This window comes from Artibeus jamaicensis, unplaced genomic scaffold (genome assembly GCF_021234435.1).
Source record: "Artibeus jamaicensis isolate MK-2021 breed Jamaican fruit bat unplaced genomic scaffold, CSHL_Jam_final contig_760, whole genome shotgun sequence".
NCBI classification, from domain to species: Eukaryota; Metazoa; Chordata; class Mammalia; order Chiroptera; family Phyllostomidae; genus Artibeus; species Artibeus jamaicensis.
Window position 1 is genome coordinate 4,058,497 of NW_026521955.1, and position 24,881 is coordinate 4,083,377.

General features: G+C 36.9%; 1 protein-coding gene across 1 annotated transcript in view; it reads left to right on the forward strand.

Moving 5' to 3' along the window:
• MIA2 (MIA SH3 domain ER export factor 2) overlaps positions 1–24,077 on the forward strand; it is a 120,243-nt gene extending 96,166 nt beyond the window's left edge. The window contains 5 exon segments of the mRNA XM_053672511.1: positions 13,739–13,861; positions 19,419–19,477; positions 22,085–22,304; positions 23,397–23,545; positions 23,547–24,077. Coding sequence (XP_053528486.1) covers positions 13,739–13,861; positions 19,419–19,477; positions 22,085–22,304; positions 23,397–23,545; positions 23,547–23,576 — 581 coding nt within the window. The 3' untranslated portion in view covers positions 23,577–24,077.
• The last annotated feature ends 804 nt before the right edge of the window (positions 24,078–24,881 follow it).

Below are 24,881 nucleotides of genomic sequence, written 5' to 3' on the forward strand. Positions count from 1 at the left end.
GAGCATTTTGTTGTGCCTGTCACTGTTTTCTCTCTTCTAAAATATGGACTTCTGTGAAATAGAGGAATGATGATAATCTAAAGTAATCCTCACCCCCCTTTTTACTTTCAAAATAGCATTTTATACATTACAAATGGCATATTCAAAATTACCTTACAGTGACATAGGAATGACATAGGAACTTCAAAAATAGGAAAATTAGCAATGATATTAGAGGAATAAATACCACAATTGAATTGGGGTGTCTTCCCTGTCCCCCTTCTGCCATATGTAACAGTGCTTTTAGAAGTTGCTTTTGTAGGCATGAATTTGTTAGAAAAATATCCGAGTTTTGTTTTGCATAGATCTTGGCTTGTTTTTAAGTTTGCTTTAGGGTTCAATGATTTCATAGATACAACTCCATGGAGAGATGCAAAAAGTGTTTTGTTCTAGGAAATGAACATAATTTAGCACTTATATGCCATGGTAATTCTGTAGAAGTTAATAAAAATATTTTTATGGCCATGCACAAATACAAGAAGTAACTGGGATCCAGAAAAAGCATACACATGTCAAAAGGGTTGAAAATAGTCAAATGATTTATCTTTTCAATGTTTTACTTTTTCCTTTTGCTAACTGTAGTGTACTAACTTATTTCCTAATATTCATACTTCTACATTTCCAGGCTTATGACCCATAGTGATGTTTGAGTTTTGATTTGTTTGATGCACTTAGAGCATGTGAGTCACTCTTCTCTAAATCCAGCTAAGAAACACACCTTTTTCAGTTTTTCAAAACTTCTTATTGGGAGGCTTCCTGATCTAGATCAAGTAATAATGTAATCGAATTGGAAAGTGTTGACATGAGTAGGCTGTGATTAGCTATGTCGTAACTAGAGCAACTGCTAGAACACTTGCTTAAAGAAAGACATTCAACACATATAAATTAAAATGAAATCTTAAAAGATGTCCAAGTAGCTCATAAGAAGACAGGAGAAAGAAACAGAGGGAACAAATAGAAAAAACAAACAAAAATGGCAGATGTTAAAAGGGATTGGCATGAAATAAAGTGATGAAAAGCAGGGACCTACAGCTGAGACTGATTTACCCATGAGGGCTGTCATTTAAAATTGGAGAAACAAAGAGCTTCCTAGACAAGAAAAAACTGAAGGAGTTTGTGACCAAATGAGTATTATAAGAAATGTTAATGGATCTTTTTGAAATGTTAAAGGGTCTTTTCCGTTTCAAACCAGAAACAGAGGAACATAGTAAAAAGAATAAAATGGCAATAAATATATGCCTGTCAATAATCACCTTAAATGTAAATGGCTTAAATGCTTCAATCAAAAGACAGGGTAGTTGAATGGATAAGAAAACAATATCCACCCACATATATATATATATATGTGCTGTGTACAAGAGACCCACCTCAGAAAGAAAGACACACACAAACTAAAAGGTATGGAAAAAGATACTCCATGCCAACTGGAAAGGAAAAAAGCTAGGGTAACAATACTTATATCTGACAAAATAGAGTATAAAACAAGGCTGTTGTAAGAAAGGATACTGCTTAAAGGGAACAATCCAGGAGATTACAACCTTGTAAACATTTATGTGTCCAACATAGGAGCACCGAGACATGTAAGCAAGTCTTGATGGACATAAAGGGAGAGATTGACAGCAATACAGTCATAGTAGGAGATTTTTAAAAAGATTTTATTTATATTTAGAGAGAGTGGTAGGGAAGGAGAAAGAGTGGGAGAGAAATATCAACGTGTGGTTGCCTCTTGTGTACCCCCTACTGGGGACCTGGCCCAGAACCCAGGCATGTGCCCTGACCAGGAATCGAACCAGCAACCCTTTGGTTCACCGTCCATGCTCAATCCACTGAGCTACACCAGCCAGGGCCATAGTAGGGGATTTTAACACTCCATTGACATCAATGGACAGATCTTCCAGACAGAAAATAAACAAGAAAATGGTGGCCTTTAAGTGACACACTAGATCAGATGAATTTAATTGATATCTTCAGAGCATTTCACCCCAAAGCAGTGCAATATACGTGCAAATGGAATAATCTCTAGGATAGGACATGTTAGGACAGAAAACAAGACTCAGTATATTTAAGAAGATTGGAATCATATCAAGCATCTTCTCTGACCATAATGGCATGAAACTATCATAAAAAGGAAATCAATCACAAAAGGAAAACTGAAAAATATAAAGACGTGGAAGCTGAATAACATGACACTAGACAAGGAATAGGCTAAACAGTGAGAGCAAGGATACCTTGAAACAAATGAAAATGAGAACACAACAACTCAAAATCTTGGGACACAAAGAAAGCAGTCCTAAGACAAAATTTATAGCATTACAGGCCTACCTCAAGAAACAAGAAAAATTTTAAATAAACAATCTAACTTTGTATCTAAAGGAACTAGAAAAGGAACACCAAGAACCCTTGAAGTAAGTAGAAGACAGGGAATAATAAATAACAGAGCAGAAATAAACAAAGTAGAGTATAAAAAAGGCAATACAAAAGATCAGTAAAATCAAGAAAGAGCTCATTCTTTGAAAAGATAATCAAGATTGACAAACCTTTAAACCGACTCATCAAGAAAAGATGAGAGACGGCTGAAATAAATAAAATCAGAAATGAAAGAGAAGTGACCACTGACACCAGAGAAATAAAGGATTATATAGAAAATAATCCCAATAACTATATACCAACAAATTGGACAATCTGGTCAAAATGGATAAATTCCTAGATACATACAATCTTTCAAAACTAAATAATGAAGAATCAGAGAATTTAAATAGACAAATTACAACTAATAAAATTGAAGCAGTAATTTAAAAACTCCCATAAAATAAAAGTCCTGGACCAGATGGCTTCTCTGGTGAATTTTACCAAACATTCAAAGAACTAACACCTATCCTTCTCAAATGATTCCAAAATATTTAAGAGGATGAAAGAATCCCAAGCTCATTTTACAAGGCCAGCATTATTCAAAACCGGGTAAAGAAGCTACAAAGAAAATTATAGGTGAATATCCCTGATGAACATAGATGCTGAAATCCTCAACAAAATATTAGCAAACAAGATTCAGCAATACATTAAAAAGACCACACACCATGATCAAGTGAGATTTATTCCATAGATGCAAGATTGATTAGCCAATATTTACAAATCAATAAATGTGATTCACTGTGTAAACAAAATGAAGCATAAAAATCACATAATCATATCTATAATACAGAAAAAGCATTTGATAAAATCCAGCACCCATTTGTGATAAAAACTCTCCACAAAGTGAGAATAGGGGGATCAAAGCTCAACAAAATAAAGCCCATTTATGACAAACCCATAGCCAACATCATACTCAGTGGGCAAAATCTACAGTGTTTTCCTTATGATCAGGAACAAGAGAGGGATGTTTGCTTCACCACTCTTTTTAAAAAGTTTTTATTTATATTTAGAGGAGAAAGGAGGGAGGAGAGGGAGAGACATCGATGTGAGAGAGAATCAGTTGCATCTGTTACACCCCCAACTGGGGATTGGTCCTGCAACCCAGGAACGTGCCCTGACTAGGAATCTAACAGGCAACCTTTTGGTTTCCAGGAAGACCCCCAACCCAGTCAGACAAGAAGGTATCCAAATTGGAAAGGAAGAAGTAAAGCTGGCATTATTCGCAGAAAATATGATACTGTATATGGACAACACTAATGATTCCACCAAAAACTTACTAGAACTGATAAATGAGTTCAGTAAAGTAGCAGGATAAAAAATAAATATCCAGAAATCAGTTGCATTTTTATACACCAATAGTGAACTATGAGAAAGTGAAACTAAGAAAACAATCCCATTTACAATTGCACGCACACAAAAATACCTAGGAATAAATTTAACCAAGGGAGTAAAATACCCATTTTCAGAAAATTATGAGACACTGAAGAAAGAAATTGAAGGAGATAAAATAAGTGGAAGCATATTCTGTGATCATGTATAGATAGTAATGATTAACATCATTAAAATGTCCATACTACCCCAGGTAATCTATAGATTTGACACATTTCCTATTAAGATACCTGTGGCATATTTTACAGAACTAGAACAAATATTCCAAAAATGTATGTGGAACCACAAAAGACCTAAAAGAGCAACAACAATCTTGAGAAAGAAGAGCAAAGTTGGAGGAATCATACTACTTCATATCAAACTGCACTACAAGGCCATAGTTATCCAAACAGCATTGTACTGGCATAAAAACAGTCACATGGATCAACGGAACAGAATAGAGAGGCCGGAAAGAAACCTATACCTTTATTGTCAATTAATATTTGACAAAGGAGGCAAGAACATATAATGAGGTAAGGACAATCTATTCAATAAATGGTGTTGGTAAAATTGGATGATTGGTGCAAAAAAATGAAACTAAACTACCTTCTTACAGCATAAGGAAGATTAACCTTAAAATAGAGTAAAGATTTAAATTTAGACCCGAAACCACAAAAATTCTAGAAGAAAACAGGCAGTAAAATCTCGGACATTTCTTGTAAGAATCTTTTTTTCTGGTACATATTCTTGGGCAAGGGAAACAAAAGAACAAATAAATGAGACTACATCAAACTAGAAAGTTTTTTGCATAGCAAAGGAAACCATCACCAAAAATGAAAAGACAACTCACTGATTGTGAGAACATACTTTCCTATGATGCATCTGATTGATAAAGGCTTAATATCCAGAATTTATAAAGAATTTATAATACTCAATACCAAAAAACAATCCAATTAAGAAATGAGCAAAGGCCTGAATAGACACTTTTTTTAAAGAGGACATACAGATGGTCAATAGGCATATGAAAAGATGTTCAATGTCAATAACCATCAGAGAAATGCAAATTAAAACCACAAGTTCAATTGGCCATCATCAATAAATAAACAACAAGTGTTGGAGAGTATGCAGAGAAAAGGGAACCCTGGTGCAGTGTTGGTGGGAATGCAGACTGGTGCAGCCACTATGGAAAACAGTATGGAATTTCCTCAGAAAATTAAAAATGGATTATTCTTAAGCATCTTGATATTTTTCATAGTTTGAGTACATCCATATAATTAACATTCGGATCAAGAAATAGTTATCATCTAATGAATTTAGTAAGAGATCTTTACAATTTTAGCAGAAAAATGTTATTGATGAATAAATTGCTACTCACATAACATATAGTAGTCAGAGTTGGAATTTTAACAGGAATATGTTCTAGAAATAACTAGCTCATTATAAGTTCTTAATAAAAACTGCAACAAAAATTTGACCAGTATGACTTACCTTGCTTAATGCTCATTCCATCAGAAGTGGAAATTTATTCTGCAAGTTTCTCATCCTTGTTGCTGTTGGTTCAGTAGAAGAGCCTCTCTTTGAATCACAGCAGCTAATGTTTGATTGACCAAAGCAAGTCACATGACAAATTTAGAATCAGTGGGCAGGAAATATATTCTACCTGTTAAAGACAAGGGTATACAAGGAGGGGTAAAGAACTGAGGTCATGAATGCAGGCTACCTGATGGATTTTACTTTTATCATATGTTTTTACTTATTCCATAACTATATTTATTTTATTTCATTAATTATGCTATTACAGTTGTCCCAATTTTTTCCCCTTTGCCCCCTTCCACCTAGCAATCCCCACGTTCTCAGGCAATCCCCACATCATTGCTCATGTCCACGAGTCATGCGAATAAGTTGTTTGGCTACTCTATTTCCCGTACTGTACTTTACATCCCCATGGCTGTTCTGTAACTACCTATTTGTACTGCTTAATCCCCTCACCTCTTTACTCATTCCCCTACAACCGGCTCCCATCTGGCAGCCATCAAAACACTCTCTTTATCCATAATTCTCTGTTTTCTTTTCTTAGCTCGTTTTTTAGATTCAATTGTTGATAGATATGTATTTATTGCTATTTTAGTGTTCATAATTTTGATCTTTTCCCTGAATAAATCTCTTTAATATAAAAAATAAATATGTCACGACTATAATTTCTTAGATTTTTAGAGCTACTCTTTGGAAGAAAGGTATATATAATATTTTTGTTTAACTTTTCTAATAAATAGCTACCCATGGCTGTACTTTCTTTGCACTTGCTCTTTTTTACAAATCTGTGCATATTAAGTGATCTTGAAGAGTAATGGTTTAAGCAAGTTTTTAGAAAAATTTAAAATATATCTTTTAACTCCCATGTTTAGTGTTACCAATACATTTTAAGAGACATGGGTATTAAAATATTTTATGCTTTCGTCATGCACAATAAGAGGTTGCAGGTTCGATCCGTAGTCAAGGCACAGACTAAGATTGTGGATTGGATTCCTGGTCTGGCGTGTATAGGAGGCTGATCGATGTTTCGCTTCAAGTAGATGTTTTATTTTAGTAGAATTGTAACCTAAAACAAAGAGAAGAAAACCACAGATACTTTAATGAAACAAAGTTTCAGATTTTATTATTTTTTTCACTGTTTTGTGTTCTTAATCTGTCAGGGCTTCTTCTTAATCTCTCAGTTCTCCACCTGCTCCAGCTTCAGTATCTTTCTGTTCCTCTATGTAGCCATTCAACCTCCTTTTTCAACAGGGAGAAGTAGTTAATAGAGAAGAATAAAGGATCTTTTTTGTTCTTAAAGATTTTATTTATTTTTAGACAGAGGGGAAGGGTGGGGAGAGAAAAAGAGGGAGAGAAACATCAGTGTTTCAAACATCAATTGATAAGGACAGTTTTTAACTTTAGTTTGAGAAACAAAAGGCGGCTGAGCAGATGAAAGCAATTTAGATAGCTCTGAAAGCACAGACATAGATTTGACTTGACTGGCTGTGATTTGTACACATTTATACAGATCATTGTCCTGAAATCTGAACATTCTTTCTAGACAAGATTCATTTGATAGAATTATAGTGTGTTTTAAGTTAGGCTCATTTTTAAAAAAGATTTTTATTTATTTATCTTTAGAGGGGAAGGGAAGGAGAGAGGGAGAGAAATACCAATGTATGGTTGCCTCTCATGCGTCCCCTGCTGGGAACTGGCCTGCAACCCAGGCATGTGTCCTGACTGGGAATCGAACCTCGATTGTTTGGATCACAGGCCCGTGCTCAATCCACTGAGCTACACCAGTGGCAAATTAGACTCATTTTTGATCACCTCGTTGAGATTTGGATTCATCATAAACTTAATAAGGCACCCTAGAAAAATTCCGCAATGCTTTTATCTTCTTAAAGGATGCTGTTTACTTACTTTAACGTCGATTAAACAATTTGGGGCTCTTGTATAGTGTGTAGCTTTCGTATCATTTGTATCTTTTTGGATAAATTCTAATTATTAACACTTGGTTAATTTACTGCTCTCTATATATTTACATAAACTTGAAAAATCTAAGTTTTCAGTCTTTCTGATGAGAGTAAATTGAGGAGAGATTAGGGTGTGGGGACAAATGTAGACACATTTTTGAAAAATGTTGTTTTCAATAGAAGCTAGAGATGGTAACTGGAGGGCGAGGTGTTTTTGTTTTTTAAAGACGGGAAATATTACAACATGTTTCTTTGCTGATGAGAATAATCCAGGATAGAAGTGGGTGATGTATTGGAGAGGTTATCATTGTAAAAGTGAAACCCTGAGTAGTACACAAAACACACGGGGTCCAGAGTACAACTGAGAAATAGAGCTGAATCTTTTTTCTGCTTTGTAAAAAGAAGGAAGATCTAAAGATGGGTGAGGGTGACTGAGGATATTGATGTGGCAAGTTCATTAACTTGAGATGGGAGAGGAGGGGGATTGTCGGGGATTTGAAGAGAGAGAAAAAGGTAGACAGTAGCCATTCAGGGGAGTGAAGGAACTCAAACATTAGTGAAGTGTATGATCAGAGGAATGTTGAGTATCCACTTGAAATTTATGGTCATAAATTTGAGTGAGACCAGTCAGTACTGTACTTTTAATATAGTTTATACTAAACAATTCACCATTACATTTACTGACATTGTACCAGATACTGTGTTAAGTGCTTTTTATTCATCATTCCAACACACTTGAGAGTGTTATTCACATTTTACAGATTAAGAAACAAAAACAGAGATAATGTAACAAAATCCTGCATATTACCTCCCAGATTTACATGTTAATATTTGCTTCAGATGTGTGTATCCACGTAGGTTGTGCATGAGTCTGTAATTGTGTAAATAAAACATAAAAATACCACACTATCTAGAAATAAGCTAAAGTCTATTCTAGTTCCATCTCTGGGGCCATTACTGAACTTTTTTCCCAGAGGCAACTACTCATGAGTTTCATGTGTGTAAACTTAAAATGTATATACAATATTTAAAAAAAATGTATATTTCTGTTTTATCAAGGTTCTTTATCAGCAATATGGTCTTGAATTCTTTTTATTTTAATATATATAAACTTTAATTGCTGTATAGTATTTCAGTATATAAATATACCACAATATGTTCATCTAGGCTCCTTTGATGAGTATTTAGGACAGTGTTACCAGTGTTTCACCAATACTAACAGTGATGCAATTAACACTTTCTTACATGAATATGTTTTTAATTTTATTTATTTCTATATTTATCCTCACCCAATGTCATGCCCATTGATATTTGAGAGAGGAAAAGGGAGCAAGAGAGAGAGGGAGAGAAATATCAATGTGAGAGAGAAACATCAGTCAGTTGCCTCTTGCACATGTGCCAGTTGGGGATGATCCCTCAACCTAGGCATGTGCTGTGACTGAGAATCGAACCCACGACCTTTCAGTTCACAGGACAGTGCTTCAACTGAGCCACACTGGCCAGGGCTGCACATAAGTTATAGATGATTCCAAGAAATGAAGTTGTTGGGTAACAGGATATGCATATTTTCACTTCCAATAGATACTGCGTCATTGTCCTCAAGAGTAGCTATACATGAAGTGTTTGAGAGTAGCTGTTTCTCCAAAACTTGACGTAAAACTTTTTTCAACATTTCCAGTCATATGAATTAAAACTCTTACCTCATTTTTCTTTGTAGTTCTTTATTAGTGAGCTTGAGAATGTTTTAATTTTATAAATCCTATGTGTTTCTTTAAATTGCCTGATGCATTTTATCTCTTAATAGGGATTTTTAGTATATTTTGCATACTAATCTTTTGTATTTTGCATTTTAAAAAATTTATTATTAATGGATATGATTATTATACATAAGTTTCAAATTTTGTTATAGATAAGCTAACCCATCTTTATTTTTATATAGTTTTTGTTTTGTTTGAGACCTCTTCCTAGATCAAGGAGATGGTCTTTGTTTTCATCTAAAAATTTAAAAAATTCTTTTGATTTTTTAAGTCTTTAACCAGGGGTTTATTTTTGTTTTAATGTTTAGTATGAGGAGGTATTTTTACCCCATTAGATGTTATTTTGATAGTATATATTGGTTTTTCAATTTCATATCACTTTTTATCTTAAATTAAATCTTCATATTTGCATAGGTCTGATTCTTAGATACCTTTTTAAAATAGATTTTACTGATTATGCTATTACAGTGGTCCCATTTCCCCCCTTTATTCCCCTCTACCCTGCACACCCACTCCCACCCCCATTCCCCCACTTTAGTTCATGTCCATGGGTTGTGCATGTAAGTTCTTTGACTTCTCTATTTCCTATACTATTCTTAATCTTCCCCTTTCTATTTTCTACCTAACATTTATGCTACTTATTCCCCCATACCTGTTCCTGTTCCCCCATTCTCCCCCTCTCCCTCCTGACAGATAACCTTCCATGTGATCTCCATTTCTGTGATTCTGTTCCTGTTCTAGTTGTTTGCTTAGTTTGTTTTGACTTTTAGGGTTTTTTTAGGTTTAGTTGTTGATAGTTGTGAGTTTGTTGTCATTTTACTGTTTGTATTTTTTATCTTCACTTTCTTAGATAAGTCCTTTTAACATTTCATATAATAAGGGCTTGGTGATGATGAACTTCTTTAACTTGACCTTATCTCGGAAGCACTTTATCTGCCCTTCCATTCTAAATGCTAGCTTTGCTGGATAGAGTCATCCTGGATGTAGGTCCCTGCCTTTCATGACTTGGAATACTTCTTTCCAGCCCAGTCTTGCCTGCAATGTTTCTTTTGAGAAATCAGCTGATAGTCTTATGGGAACCCCTTTGTAGGTAACTTTTTCCTTTCCTATTGCTGCTTTTAAGATTCTCTCCTTCTCTTTAATCTTGGGTAATGTAATTATGATGTGCCTTGGTGTGTGCTTCCTTGGGTCCAGCTTCTTTGGGACTCTCTGAGCTTCCTGGAAGTCTATTTTGTTTCCCAGCTTGGGGAATTTTTCCTTCATTATTTGTTCAAATAAGTTTTAAATTTCTTGCTCTTCTTCTTGCCCTTCTGGCACCCCTATGATTCAGATGTTGGAATGTTTAAAGTTGTCCTGGAGGTTCATAAGCCTCTCCTCATTTTTTTCAATTCTTGTTTATTCATTCTATTCTGGTTGAATGTTTATTTCTTCCTTTTGTTCCAGACCGTTGTTTTGAGACCTGGTTTCCTTCCCTTCACTGTTGGTTTCCTGTATATTTTTCTTTATTTCACTTTGCTTAGTCTTCTTCCTCTATTTTGCAACCATATTCAACCATTCCTGTGAGCATCCTGATTACCAATGTTTTTAACTGTGCATCTGATGGGTTGGCCATCTCTTCATCCCTTAGTTGTATTTTTTCTGAATCTCGGATCTGTTCTTTCATTTGGGCCATATTTTTTTGTACTGGCACTCCTGATACCTTGTAAGGGGTGGAGCCTCAGGTATTTGCCAGGACTGAGCAACCCACATTGCTTCGTTGTGGTGCTGTATGTGGGGTAGGGTTCAAGAGGGAACAGTGTCTCTTGCTCAGCTCTTGGCTGGCTTTCAGTCATTTCCTCTGCTATGCACAAGCAAATTGGGCCCTTCCAGGTGGGTGGATTTGTATATGTTCTAGGACCCTGTGGGTCTCTCCAACAAACTCTCTCATAAGGCTGGGAGTTTCTCCTGACGCCTCAAACACCATAGGTTTTTTCATTAAGAGGTTTTGAAGCTTTATTTTCCCCACACTGGAACACTGGGTGGCATGACCTGTCTTGCTCCCCAATTGTTCATCCCAATTTATCCACATGGACATGTGTGACTGGCTGCTCTGACAGCCTCCACCTTGCTGTGAGTCCCCTCTACCCAAATGCTCCTCTCCGCCCCTCCTACAGGTCTGGATGAATGTTTTTTTAACTTCTTGGTTGTCGAATTTCCATACAGTTCAATTTTCTGTCAGTTCTGGGTTTTTTTTGTTTTTAACTTTTTAATTGTTTATCCTTTGGATGTGTGAGAAGGCACAGTGTATCTACCTGGGCCTCCATCTTGGGTGCAAGTCTGTTGGACACTTTTTCTATACCATTGGTCTCTTTTTCCTGGGTCATAACCTATCCATATCATTGTCTTTAGCAACTACTTCTGGAAATTTTTCTTTTTATTTCATTTAAATGCCTTCATTATTAGATTTTTTCATTTTCTCTTTTAAGTGAAAATGCTTATTTTACTTGGTGAATGACCAGTATTGAATTTAAAAAGAAATTCTAACCTTTAATCCATCTTTATTATTCTCTTTTCAACCACGTTGATGTTCCTGTTATATGCTAGGACTCCAGATTAGTAAAGTAGGTGCTCAGGGAACAATCTTGCAGTCCAAGATTTGTTATGGAATGAAAAGAGAGGAACAGCATTTTTGTCGAAACTGGACATACTGAATTTAATTTTTATTCTTAGTTTATGAAACTGCTGCAGACCCTCTACACTTATTCCCATCCTTTTTTCATTTTTTAACCCGATCCTTTTTCTTCTCGCATTCTTTCTGATCAACTCTTTTCTCACAAGGGTGGTAGAAAACAGGTATAAAAGCAAAAAAGTAAGGAATTTGTGTCCCATTTTCTATATTTAAGCCTTTCATTGGTGATATGCCTTCCACATAATTCATCTTATTGCATTGTATATATGTACATGTATATTTGAGTTTGACCAGTATATGCTTGTTTACTTGTTCCTTCTTCCTAACTTTCAGGGCAGGCTTTACCTCCTGTTTGACAATATTCTGATTCTTTCAATCAGAATTACGTAGACCACCTCTTATATTATTTGTATACCCCTGTGTTAAGGCATTGATCCTATTCTATGTGTTTGTTTCTGTCATTAGACTAAGAACGTGGGCTGTGTCAAAAATCTGTGTGTTGCTCTGGCACGTAATAGGCCTGGGTAGATTTAAGGAATGGATTACTTTTTGCCAGTAGAAGGCAACGTGGGTATATGATTTATAAAATAGTAAGCTCGTAGCAAAATTTTATAGTTCTGAAGTTGCTGATACTGTGGGGATGTGTTTTAGATGCAAAATAATGATATGGTATCTGAGACCTGATTAAGAAAGAGTTGTGAGGTTTTTCCATTTCCCCATTCTCTCCCCATGCCCAAGCCTGTCATTTAATTAATCCTGTGTTTGGAGTAGAGAGGGAAAACTCAGTTTAGTTCTTGGTGCTTGATATGGGTCTTTTCTTCTCTTGGGCTAATTCAGACCCTTTGAGACAGCTCTGCTACGATTCTGAAAGGGGAGGGAAATGAGCCTTTAAGCCCATGTGGATCTGGCTCTCCTCAGTTACGTCCCTAACCCTTGGGAGCTCATTAAATATAATTCATTCTGTGTATTCTGCTTGCTGCCAGATGATTTCTTGGGTGTGGGAGAGGTGAATCAATAAGGTCCCATGTGACTGAGTCAGGTGAGGACTGGCATATCCAACACTGTATGGAGTTCATATTTTGAACCATTGCCTAGAATGGTTATACAAGGTCATTTGGGGCCATTTACCCATATGTATAAGGATAGGAGAGAGTGACACAATTCACCTCCTTTGACTTTCCCAGTTGGGCATATGCAAACCTAATCTATCAAAAGTTTGCTGTCACCTGTCAAGGATGAGATAGACTACCTATATGTTTTTTCAAGAATGATGAGTTCTATAGGGACCCAGGAATGACCACTTTGTCATCTTAACCCCTGGGAACAAAGGAAGGTGGCTATAGAAGCACCGAGTCAGAGCCTGTGCCCAGTTGTGCATCTGTCCAGATGTCCTTAATCTGAGCATTGTGCACCTTCCATTCATGTATTGTGTCAGAATCTTCCTTTTCAGTTTTGGAGGAATGCTAAATTCCAAAGTGCTGAAGTTACTGAAAATGTATTTGATCAGCAGTGAATGACCTATGAATAATTCTCTTTTTGCGTGGGTGACCATGTCTTTTATTATTGTCTGTTCTGTTAAATTTTCTGCTATGCTGTCAACATATTCTGTTTGTTCTTTCTTTGCTAGTAGCTATCTTTTCATAGTCTTTTTTTGACATCTTGATGTCATCTGTCTCCTTCTACTGTTACTAAAATTGAAAGTTAAGTGAATATATATAACTAAATTATATTCCCATATTTTAATTTGCACATTATAGTCAAACTTTAAAAATTCAGGGTAGCATATTATACTTGTGCTAATTACAAAAGCAAATAAAGTTATTACCTTTAGTACAATATATAATTTTCCCACAATTCTTTACTATTATCTGCCAAGAATATGGTTATAATCTTTTAGAAAACAGGAGAAATGTCTATGTTAATGTATTAAACTTAAGTTTGATTTATTAAACTTAACTTGATTTATTTTTACGATAGTGAAAGTACTTTAAAAATTGTTTTTTCAGGCCAACCTTATTTTGATCCAGCTCTTCCTCCACAAAGGCAAGACAGATTTTACCTTAATACTGGCAGACTGTCTGGGCCAGCAGAACTCAGGAGTTTTAATGTGCCATCGCAGGATAAAGCAGGTAACACATACTTTGTGTATGTTTGTGTCTTTTTAATAATGGTGGCAAACTAAAGAACTGGAAGCTGAATGAAGGACCATATAATTGCTGTGTGGTAGCTTTGAAGGCCACAGTTTTTTTCCTGAAATGTTCCTGGTTTGCATTTCTTGTTGTGTTGCACATGCCCATGGTGTCTGTGTAGATGTTGGTGACTGGTGTGGGCGCCGTGGTAATGAGTTGACTCTGTTAACCTGTGATGGAAAGTTTACTCTGTTCCATGATTAATTTTCTAATTTTCCCAGTAAACTCACATATATCCTGTTAGCCATGAGGGAAATTAGGCTGATGTGAATGGATATGTGAAAATTCACCAGAAAAATAATTTGGGTGCTCTGTTGCTGGTTTAATCACTTATCTTATTTAAACATTTTGTGTAACACTTACTGCGGAATCTAGTATTTGTTAGGCTCTCTTTTTCTTAAATCACTACAAAGCAACCCACTGAAGTTGGGAAGTATATGTAGCTAATGTATCAGTCAGAAGTATATAAGAAATTAAGAATATAAAAAGATTAAAATATAAGTAGAAAATTAATATAAATTTATTGGTAAAAGTTTCCTCAGGAAAGGGTATATAGTTGTAGGGAGGGCATTATTTGAGCTAATTATTTTAGAAAAAAAATTAATAATAAACAGAAAAAACAGACCTATGGCCTAGATTCCTATTATTAGTTATAATTAAATTCTTTTTGTTAGGCTTTGGAAATTTTCCCCCATTAATTCATGCATAATTGAATGAAAATATATGTATAATTAAACTACTGCTATTTAATTTTTTTACGTTTATCTATTTATTTATTTTTGGTAATTGAACAACATCCAATTAAGCAGATAATATTTAAGTGCTTCCTGTGTAGAAGGTACCTTGCGTGATATTGCAGACAATGTAATTATAATAAGGCAAAGTTTATTATAATTATACTGATAATTAATTGGGGTATAAAGACATGTATCTTTAATACTGGGAGAATAGTAAGTCTCATTAGAGAATAGGCTGTGTTCACAGGAAGGGAGAATGCTCATCTGTCTGAAGGATCAGGGAAAACTCCATGAAGGAGGTGCCACATGAGTTATTTTTGAGAGAATTTGAAAAATGAGTTAGGTGGGGTCTGTGCCAAAAACAGCGTAAGCAAACAACAAGAAAAGCAGTAACATGAGTCATGTGGATAATGGCTCTAAAACTGGGATATTGAGCACTTGACAAGGCCTCAGAGGATTAAGTGAGTTAATGTGTGTGGAAATGTTTTATGAATTGAAAAGTTTTATATAAATATATTACTATTGCTTTGTTACTATTTGGTATTTACATGAAAGAGAATGGAGAGAGATATGGTGAAATACATTGACTTAGCACTAGTAGCCAGTAAGCATTCTATTGAATGAAAGTGAATTATCTCATTTAACCTTCACAGTGAACCTATGAAGGTAGACACTAGTATTTTCATTTTTTAGATAAAGAAACTGAGACTCAAAAAAAGTGCTCATGCTCTCAGGATAGAAAGTATCTGAGGCAGGATTTGAACCTACATCTGCCTAACTTAAGCCATGGCTTTCATCCCTATTCTTTTTTGAAATGAGAGGGTAGCGGACCTCTTGGACCCAGTTATCGATGCACTACATATTTATAGAATGCTCATTGTGTGACAGGCATTGTGGAAATTGCTCTGTTTCATTGGTGAGCAGGAGCTCAGCATTCCTTATACCTTGAGGTGGTGCATACAGTGTTGCACAACATAGTGACCGAAGTAATGAGTACAAAATGTTATGGGAGCATGTGGGGCACTCACCAAGATGGCGTGTTAGTATTTGTGTGGGGGCTAGTCAAGAAAATCTTCTTGGAGGAATTAGGTGGACCAAAATGATGGTGATAATATTGTAGGAGAAGATTTAGAATTAAGAGTGCGCAGTGTGAGTCTGGGTATATTGAAGCAAATAGTGAAGAGGTAAGTGGTGCATAGCCTTTTCAGGACCTTGCTGGGGCTGGCTGCTGCGCGACAGCAGGCTGGGGGGAGGGGCTGACTTAACGATCAACTGAGACTCAGTGCTTGCTGTGGACTACAGCAGTTGCCTCAGTGACAGAAACTCGCAGTCTCATGTGAGAGTTTCTTGAAAAGTGGGCTAGAGAGGAGCAGATGAGTTGCATTGTTCCCTCTCTGGCCCCTACCCCCACAAGTAGGGCTGCAGCCCAGCAAGGAGGGTTGCTCTGCCCAGGGGGAATACGAAATAGGGCCCAAATGAAAGAACAGAGCAAAACCTCAGAAAGAGAGCTAAGCGATGAGGAGATTGCCAACATATCTGATGGAGAATTTAAAGCCCTGTAATCCAAATAAATGCTCACAGAATTGACTGAGTTTGGTCACAAATTAGGGGAAAAGTGGAAGCTATGCAAAGTGAAATAAAGAAAAATGTACAGGGAACCGACAGTGAAGAGAAGGAACCCGGGACTCAAATCAACAGTTTGGAGCAGAAGGAAGAAATAAACATCCAACTGGAACAGAATGAAGAAACAATTTAAAAAAGTGAAGAGAGGCTTACAGACCTCTGGAACAACCTGAAACGTTCCAGTATCTGAATTATAGGGGTGCCAGAAGGAGAAGAGGAAGAGCAAGAAATTGAAAACTTATTTGAACAAATAATGAGGGGAAACTTCCCTAATCTGGTGAAGGAAATAGACTTCCAGGAAGCTTAGAGAGTGCCAAAGAAATTGGACCCAAAGAGGAACACACCAGGATACATCATCATTAAGTTACCCAAAATTAAATATAAAGAGAAAATCCTAAAAGCAGCAAGAGAAAAGGAGACAGTTACCTACAAAGAAGTTCCCATAAGACTATATGCTGATTTCCCAGAAGAAACCTTACAGGCAAGAAGGGGTGGGAAAGAAGTATTCCAAGTCATGAAAGGCAAAGAGCTACATCCAAGATTACTCTATCCAGCAAAGCTTTCATTTAGAATGGAAGGGCAGATAAAGTGCTTCCCAGATAAGGCCAAGTTAAAGGAGTTCATCATCACCAAGCCCTTACTATATGAAATGTTAAAGGGACTTACCTAAGAAAAAGAAGATAAAAATATGACCAGTAAAATGACAACAAACTCACAATTATCAACAACCGAACTTAAAACAACAACAAAAAAACAACTAAGCAAACTGGAACAGGAACAGAACCAGAGAAACGGACATCACACAGAGGAATTTCAATGGGGAGGGGCAAGGGAGGGTTGGGGGGGAAAGGTACAGGGAAGAAGAAGCGTAATTAGTAGGCATAAAGTAGATGGGGAGAGATAAAAATGATACAGGAAACAGGGTTCAAAGAACTTATATGCACAACCCATGGACATGAACTAAGGAGGGGAAATGCTGGAGGGTTGGGGAGTGCAGGGTGGAGGGGGGAAAAGGAGGAAAATTGAGATAAATATAATAGCATAATTCATAAAATATACAAAAAAAAGTTCTCAGAGCCTTGCATACCTGTTTAGAAATTTGGACCTTATTCACAGGGTAAACACATTAAAAGACATTTTAAACAGGGGAATATATAAGATCTGCATTTTAGAGGAATTGCTGTGATTGCCTTATGGTGAATAGATTGCAGGGAGTGGAGGCAAGGTAACGTTTCAGGAGACTTACGATAGGAATCTGCATGAGTCATAGTGGTAATTTAGCAGAGCGGATACATGAATGGGAACAGGCATAGAGAAGATAGAATTGGGAGGATTTAGAACTGAAGGCATGTGGGAGTGAGGAAGAAGAAAGAATCTTGGCTGATGCCCAGGTTCCTGGCTGTGGGTGGCATCCGGGCCATTCATTGTTCTGAAACAAGGAACAAGGAGCAGCAAGGAAATTTGACAAGGAAGATGGTAAGTTACATTTTGAACTTAGAAAATTAGCAGTACCTCTGTTACACCTGCATGAATATTCAGATCAGCAGTTCAAGCTTTCAAGTCCTTGGGGAAATATCTAGATGAAAATTAAACATCTGGAAGTCATTAGTAGTATGTGTACATCAAATTAAAGCTATAGGAGTACAGGGGATTTCTCAAGGAGAGAAGGGGACAAAAAATTGGGCCAATGGTGGAATGCTGAAGAGACCACTATGTGAGGGTGGTTAGAGGTACTGGTACCCTCAAAGAGACTGAAGAAAGCAGCACCTAGAAAGAAGAGAAGGAGGGGTACCATCACAGAAATTAAAGGCAAGGGGATTTAAAGAGGGAGGGAGTGGTCAGCATGGTGAGAAATAACATAAGGACTGTAAGTGTCTGTTCTAGCAAAAAAAAAAGACTGCTTTTGGTCTTTGGGAAAACAATTTCAGTGGAACAGTTGATGTTGCAAATAGATTACAGTAAAATTAGAGTAAAACGGGAGGAATTCTGAACAATGTTATAGAACAATTCTTGACTGTTAAGGAACGAGGTGGCTAACTGTAGAGAGATTCTGTTTCATTTTTATGTGGCAGCTGGGAGAGACTTGCAGAAAGGGAAGAGGGAGGCAACAGACAGGAAAATCCTTGAGGAAGCTGGAGGGGAGGGATTCTGAGCACAGAATCAGAGTTATAGATTGTCTACAAGGATCCTTTTCCATCATAATAGGAGGAAATATCAGAGGAATATAATTGCTGTTATATTTATGTGTTTGATTAGAAAAAGTTAAGGGACTTTCTGAGTGACTGGAATAATAGTTTTGAGGAGAATGGGGGTTGGAAATTGCTGAGGAGAAAACTGGTTTAGAAGACACGGAAGGAAAGCTGGGCAGTAGGCAGCCGTCAGCCTGGAGTGGTGCCCGTCTACATGGCTCTGCGGTTTATTTTACCCCAGAAGTGCTAAGTAGCTCAGGTATAAGAACACGGAAGCAGAGAGTTGCATTAATTTAAAGCTGGAATGTTCTCAAGAGTTGGAATATTTCTTGATAACAAAATTCAGGAACATTTGTTTAAAAACACTGGCTAAATCCAAAGGCTAGTCTGTACTGTGTTGATGGAGGGATAAAGGAAGAAAGGGGAAGGCTTTATAGAACCAGTATAAAGGACACATGGACAAAAACTAGGGGGGTGGAAATGGGAGGGAGGTGGGGAGGGCTGGAGGGTGGGCTGGGATGGGAGTAAAAGACAGAAAACTGCACTTGAATAACAATTAAATAAAAAGAGAAAGGTGAGAGGGAGGAAAGAAGGAGCAAAGGAGGGAAGGAGAAAGAAAAGAAAGGAAGTGAGGTGGGAGAGAAATGAAAGAGGAGGAAAGAAGAAAGAAAGGGGGAGGAGTGCTGCTTCCTAGAAGTCTCACGGTGCCGCTTGCAGCAGGATTGCCTAGGAACAGGCTGCCCCATGCCTTTGCAGAACTTTGGTTTGGGTCTGCCAAGGTTCCCAGGGACCTCAGTCTTCTCTGTGGCCCTAATAAAGGTTGCTGGTGTCAAGCTGGCTTATGTGCTGACAAGGGCAGTGGGGAAGTATTAACGTTCTTTGTGATCTGGAGCTATTCTAGGAATGGGGTGATAAGTCATGTATTCATGGTTTAACTTTTATGTCTAGATGGGCCAAAGTCTTCAGAAATGGAATCCAATAGAAATGACAACAAAGACGATCTTGGTGTAAGTATTGAAAGTGGAATTTTATCCATTGTTTGGGAGCCTCCTAATCTCATGGTTAACTGGAACAGAAATTTAGCTAGGAATCTAGTTTTTGATATAAAGCTGTTTTTTTTTAATTTGACAAATATACTTCCTACTGAGCATTATAGCTGTTTCTTTTCTGGAATGTGCCTGATGGTAGTAAAATACAACTTACAAACTATAGAGGCTTGAGTTACTTTATTATAGTTAATCAAGAATTTGGACCATGGCTGGTGTAGCTCAGTTGATTGAGTGTGGGCTTGTGAAGCAAAGGATCGCGGTTCGATTCCCAGTCAGGGCACATGCCTAGGTTGCAGGCCAGTTCCCAGAGGGGGACGCATGAGAGGTAACCACACATTGATGTTTCTCTCCCTCTCTTCTTCCCTTCCCCTCTCTGAAAATAAATAAATAAAATATTTTTAAAAAAGAATTTGGATTTTTTTCCCCTTGAATTTTTATCTGAATGTTTTGAAGTATATTTTTGTTACTATGTTTACAATTTTGGTTTTGGTTGCCTTATTTTGTGTTGAAAATATAAACATAAGCATTTTTTTTCAGTATATGCTTGATAAAAGAATATATAATTTTGCATTCTTGGGCTATTCATGTGTTATATCTTTTTTAAAAAATATATTTTATTAATTATGCGATTACAGTTCTATTCCCCCCCTTCATTCCCCTCCACCCTGGACACCCCCGCCCCCACCATTCCCCCCTTTTAGTTTATGACCACGTGTCTCAAGTTTTTTAGATTCTATATTTCTCCTACTATTCTTGCTCTCCCTCTATCTATTTTCTACCTACCATCTATGCTACTTATTTTCTGTACCTTCTCCCCCCTTCTCCTTCTCCCATTCCCCTGTTGTTAACCCTCCATGTGATCTTCATTTCTATGGTTCTCCTCCTGATCTAGTTGTCCTCTTAGTTTGCTTTTCTTTCAGGTGTGGTTGTTAATAACTGTGAGTTTGCTGTCCTTTCACTGTTCATATTTTTTATCTTCTTTTCCTTAGATAAGTCCCTTTAACATTTCATATAATAAGAGCTTGGTGATGATGAACTCCTTGAATTTGATCTTATCTGAGAAGCACTTTATCTGTCCTTCCATTCTAAATGAAAACTTTGCTGGATAGAGCAATCTTGGGTGTAGTCTTTGGATTTCATGACTTGGAATACTTCTTTCTAGCCCCTTCTTGCCTGTAAGGTCTCTTTTGAGAAATCCGCTGACACTTTGATGGGAACTCCTTTGTAGATGACTGTCCCCTTATCTCCTGCTGCCTCCAGAATTCTCTCCTTCATTTTAATCTTGGCTAATGTAATTATGATGTGCCTTGGTGTGTGCCTTCTTGGGTCCAACTTCTTTGGGACACTCTCTTGAGCTTCCTGGGTTTCCTGGAAGTCTATTGCCTTTGCCAGATTGGGGAAATTCTCCTTTATTATTTGTTCAAATAAGTTTTCCACTCGTGACTGTTCCTCTTCCCCTTCTGGTACCCCTATAATTTGGATGTTGGAGCGTTTAAAGATGTCCTGGAGGTTCCTAAGCCTCTCCTTATTTTTTTGAATTCTTGTTTTTTTCATTCTTTTCTGTTTGGTCATTTTTTCCTTCCTTCTGGTTCACTCCCTTGATTTGAGTTCCAGTTTCCTTTTCATCACTATTGGTTTCCTGTGCATTTCCCTTTATTTCAATTAATTTAGCCTTCATTTGTTCCTCTAATTTGTGACTAAAATCAACCAGTTCTGTGAGCATCCTGATCACCAGTGTTTTAAACTATGTATTGATAGGTTGGCTATTTCTTGGTTGCTTAGAGTTATGGGCTCTGGGGCTTTGAGCTGTTCTTGAGCCATAATGTTTTGGTCTGTTCGTGCCTGTTACATATGAGGAGCGGAGCCTTAGGTGTTCACCAGGGCGGGGCCTCCCTGGTCGCTGGGTTTTGATGCTGTATATGGGAGCGGGGTTCAAGAGGGGCAATGGTGGTCCCCTCTGCTGCTTCCCACTGCTGGGGCCTGCGTGGTATGTCTCACTGCTCGCTCCTTTGCTGGTTTATCTGTACGTGAATGTATGACCGTGGTCAGCCTGCTGCCTTGTGCTCTCAGTGGGTCCGCCCGTTGCAACCCTACCTGGGATCCACCCACGGCTGCCTACGTACCTGGGTTGGGGATCCTTCCTGCCTGACTGCTACTCCACTGCTGGCTCTTCCCCTCTTACCTGTCTGGCTGAATGGTTCGTTGTCGGACTTCTGTACAGTTCAATTTTCTGTGTTTTGGTTGCATTTTTGTTACTAAAACTTTGTTGTCTTTAAACTTGGTTGTGCGAGAAGGAACAGTGTTTCCACCTACGCCTCCATCTTGGCAGAAGTTCTCATGTGTTATATCTTGAGTTAGAATATTACTTTGTTGGTTAAAGCTGTTTTCTGTTTGAGTTAATAAAATATTTATGATGGCAAAAATCCATCCGATGTAGAAATTTCTTTGAATCTTTCCCTAGAGCCATTTAAGACTATCATGGACTGCTTTCTGCCTAGCTGCCTAGGAAATGGCTACAAATTTTGCTGTTATTTTTAGTGACTGTCATGTGTCCATTTGTTACAGAATTTAAATGTGCCTGATGCATCTCTCCCCACCAAAAGTGAAGCAGCTGGCCCTGGCTTTGTTCCTCCAGTCAGAGGGCCATTGCTCCCGATGGAGGGAAGGGGCCCATACATGAGAAGAGGTCCGCCTTTCCCTCCGCCTCCAGGTGTCATGTATGGAGCTCCCCGGGATTATTTTCCTCCGAGGGACTTTCCTGGTCCACCACCTCCTCCATTCGCAAGTATGCTTTTTGAAAAAAAATTTAAACACATTGAATATATGTTTTATAGACTAAATCAGACATGTGAAGTCTACTTCCGATTCATGTAGTAATACAGTGGAGGACAACTCTTCTCATACTCTGTGAGTGCACCATGACGTTGGTGCACTGCCTTAGGGAAGGCAGCCAGCCATCAGTAAGTAGACTGTAAGGAGGTTTCAGCCTGATTCATCTCAGTAATGTGGAATTATTTCTGTACTTTGTTTTTCAAGAGATTATTGAAGTTTTGTAGCAGTCTTGTGTTAAGACCGAAATTATTTGTACCTTACTTGATAGAAACTGGTTACTGTGGCAATTAATGAAGATAATTGCAATTATATTTTATCATTAAAATCACTGGCTAAAATATTTTTAAAGTAAAGTCCTTTTTCTTAAGTATTTTTCATGCAGTCCTACTTATTTAAATCTAAAATGTGTTTGGACTAATTGTTGAATTTATTGAAATTCTTTTGTAGCCTCACATCAGAAAAATGAAATACTTTATTGCTTTTATGTTTATACATTGCCATTTAGAACTATAGTTTTCTACAGAATAGATGCATGACTAGCAAACAGTAGGCAGAAGCCTGTTATTTTCCTGATGTGGTTGTTCCTTCCCTCATTCCTCTTTTATTCTAAGGTGTGAATTAAAGTGAATTTTGTTTGGGGAATTTTAAGGCAGGGTTTGAAATAACTATTAATTTTGAGGATATTATCAAATTGGAATGGGAATTACTGGTCTGAATTTTAAGTCTGGCAAAAGTATATTACATGGAAACTTTAAAAGTAAGTTTGTATAGTTTGCAATAATTTTTTTAAGAAATGTAACATGTTAGATCTTCATAAGTAAAAAATTGGGTCTAAAATTTATGTTATTCCCTTTAATCATGTGTAGTTGAAGGAAGTATGTTTTTGTTAATGTTGTCAAAATTCCATTTTGTTAAATCAAGTAATTCTAGTGTCAATTTTTTTAATATAAAGATAAGTACTAGAAGTTATAAGCTAATGATTTATTAGGGGTGCAGTATCAGTGCTTAAAGTTAAAAAATGTCTTTTATTAATCTTTTTGAACAGTGAGAAATGTCTATCCACCAAGAGCGTTTCCTCACTATCTTCCCCCAAGAGCTGGATTTTTTCCCCCACCCACAGCCCCACCCTCACATCCTGAAAACAGAAGTGAGGTCCCATCAGGGGTGATTCCGCCTTCAAATAATCCGGCTACTGAATGAACATCCAGAACCACAAGAAACTTGACAATATTTTTGGTCTCTTTTCAAAAGTAATTATTCTTCTTTTCTTTTAATTAAAATAACGGGGGTGACAGTAAGATTATAGTTTACAAATGTACATTTCTATGATACATAATCTATATATATCTCAAAAATAATTTTGCCTTCTCTCATGCTCTGTTTAAGTAACGGCTGTTACTTAAGTGGTTATACTTATGCTCAAATTGGAGCTTAATGGAATTACATTCTCAGGATACTATTTTGTAAATAAAGATGATTTAAATATGAATTTTATGAGTAAATTATTTCCATTTTATTTTATTCTACATAGTGTAATTATTTTAATTTGATTAACAAATCCACTATTACAGAAACAATAATGGGGGTTTCCTGTATGTAATTTTGCAGTTGGGGATGTTTTAAACTCCAAAGACTGTGTCTTTATGCCAAAACTGTATTTACTGTGGTTGTAGACAAATGTGAAAATAATTTTATGCTTAATTAAATAAATTTTAACTGATTTAAAGTCTTGTTCAACATTGATAATAATGAAATCAGGATGTTTTTTCATAACTCTGGTTACACGAGTTAGTTTATTTCTCCCAATAGCTTCGAGGCTTAAAACTAATGCCTTATATGAGCCTTTCCCATTCAGTGTTCTTACCAAAAATGTACTATATTTCTTTTTTTTATTGTTTATTCTATTACAGTTATCCCAGTTATTTTTCTGACTTTTGCCCCCATCCATCCAGCCCACCCCTCTCTGTTGACCATGAGTCATTCATTACATGTTCCTTTTTTTAGTATATTTTATTGATTATGCTACCACAGTTGTCCCAATTTTTTTCTCCCCTTTATCACCCCTCTGCCCTGCATTGCCTCCCTCATCTTCCAGCGTTCCCCCCACTTAGTTTGTGTAGATGGGTTGTACATATAAGTTCCTTTTGGCTTCTACATTTCCTAACTCCTCTTAACCTCCCCCTGTCTATTTTATGCCTAGCGATTATGCTTCTTATTCCCTGTACCTTTTTCCCCATTCTCCCCCTCCTTCTCCCCAGTGATAACACTCCATGTCATCTCCATTTCTGTGATTCTGTTCCAGTTGTTTGCTTAGTTTTTGTATTTTAGTTTCAGTTGTTGATAGTTGTTTGTTGTCACTTTACTGTTCATAGTTTTTGATCATCTATTTCTCAGATAAGTTCCTTTAACATTTCATATAATAAGGGCTTGGTGATGATGAATTCCTTTAACTTGACCCTCTCTGGGAAGTACTTTATCTGCCCTTCCATTCTTATGAAAGTTTTACTGGATAGAGTAATCTTGGATGTAG